At 42.2% G+C, this 1048-nt stretch overlaps 1 protein-coding gene across 1 annotated transcript in view; it reads left to right on the top strand.

The window, feature by feature from the left end:
- Positions 1-475: 475 nt before the first annotated feature.
- Positions 476-1048, top strand: part of ghrhrb (growth hormone releasing hormone receptor b) — a gene marked incomplete at its 5' end in the record, with an annotated part of 24208 nt that continues 23635 nt past the window's right edge. Inside the window, 1 exon segment of the mRNA XM_014017919.1 lies at positions 476-584. Within this exon segment, the coding sequence (XP_013873373.1) occupies positions 476-584 (109 nt within the window).

Here is a 1048-nt window from a genome sequence, read left to right as displayed (position 1 = left end):
CCTCTTTGTGTCAGTATTAAACTTAAAGGGTTTTTCCAGAGCCAGACCACAGAAGTGCCCCCCGCTGACCTACGTTAGCTGTGGTCAGGATGTAGCTGAGTGTTTGTCTTGTTCCTGTCAGGGAGCTTTGAGCTTTAGCTGATTCTGTCAGCTCSTGTCTCAATAATCACACAGTTTAATAAAGTCAAGTGATTTTTTTTCAGACTCAAACCTAAATTGGGGGGAGGGGGGGTCCACTGATGCGGGCCCCCACAGGACTTGCCTTCTGCTGGAATGAGCCATTGAAATAATGAACCGTTTCCATTTGGTTTCAAAAATGAAACTCAGACAGCTTTTATCAGCCGAAGTTATTAAAACATCTGTCAGGAGTTGGTGTTTTCTGTGGGTAATCTGAGTTTACAGACCACCGAGGAGGAGCAGATTGTGGAACGTTGCGGRTGGTGTGTTTCAGTTTTGGTGCTGTGATGTTTTTCAGACGGAGGCCATGCACCCGGACTGTGCTGTGGTGCTGCAGCACATGAAGGCTGAGGAGGACTGCCACCGAGTGCTTCAACAGGAAGAAAACAACCGATCCTCCAAGACAGGTCGGCTCTTAATCCCTGAGAGGAAGTGCTCAGATTGCAGAGCAAACATTTAATCTGCTGTTATTATTCTGAGCTCAGATCGAGAGTTAGGATTATTACTGAGATTATTTTTGGTCCCATGTGACACTTTATAGCCAGAAATCTGAATTAATTGTTTTTAAAATAGCTTTTATTATGTTTTTGTTTTGTTTTGATGATTTTACCTTCTAGTTTTATTTTGTTGTTTTGTTTCTTATAATCTAGCTACTTCTGCAGACTTTATGCTTGTTTACCTGTTTATAAATCAGAACTCATTCAGAAGATTTTATCAGATCAGAATCAGATGTGATTCGTTTCCCATCCAAATCATCTCAACTTTGCCATGCTTCTCCTCCTGCATACTTTGTCCTAGAGCTGCCGTTGTTATTTATATCTGTAAAGCTCCTGTGCCAAATGATGGCTATGCCTTTTGGTGCCTGTACAAC

Source organism: Austrofundulus limnaeus, unplaced genomic scaffold, assembly GCF_001266775.1.
Source record: "Austrofundulus limnaeus strain Quisiro unplaced genomic scaffold, Austrofundulus_limnaeus-1.0 Scaffold179, whole genome shotgun sequence".
Classification (NCBI taxonomy): Eukaryota; Metazoa; Chordata; class Actinopteri; order Cyprinodontiformes; family Rivulidae; genus Austrofundulus; species Austrofundulus limnaeus.
The sequence above is the reverse complement of the archived record's forward strand: the minus strand, read 5'-3'. Positions and strand labels throughout refer to the sequence as shown.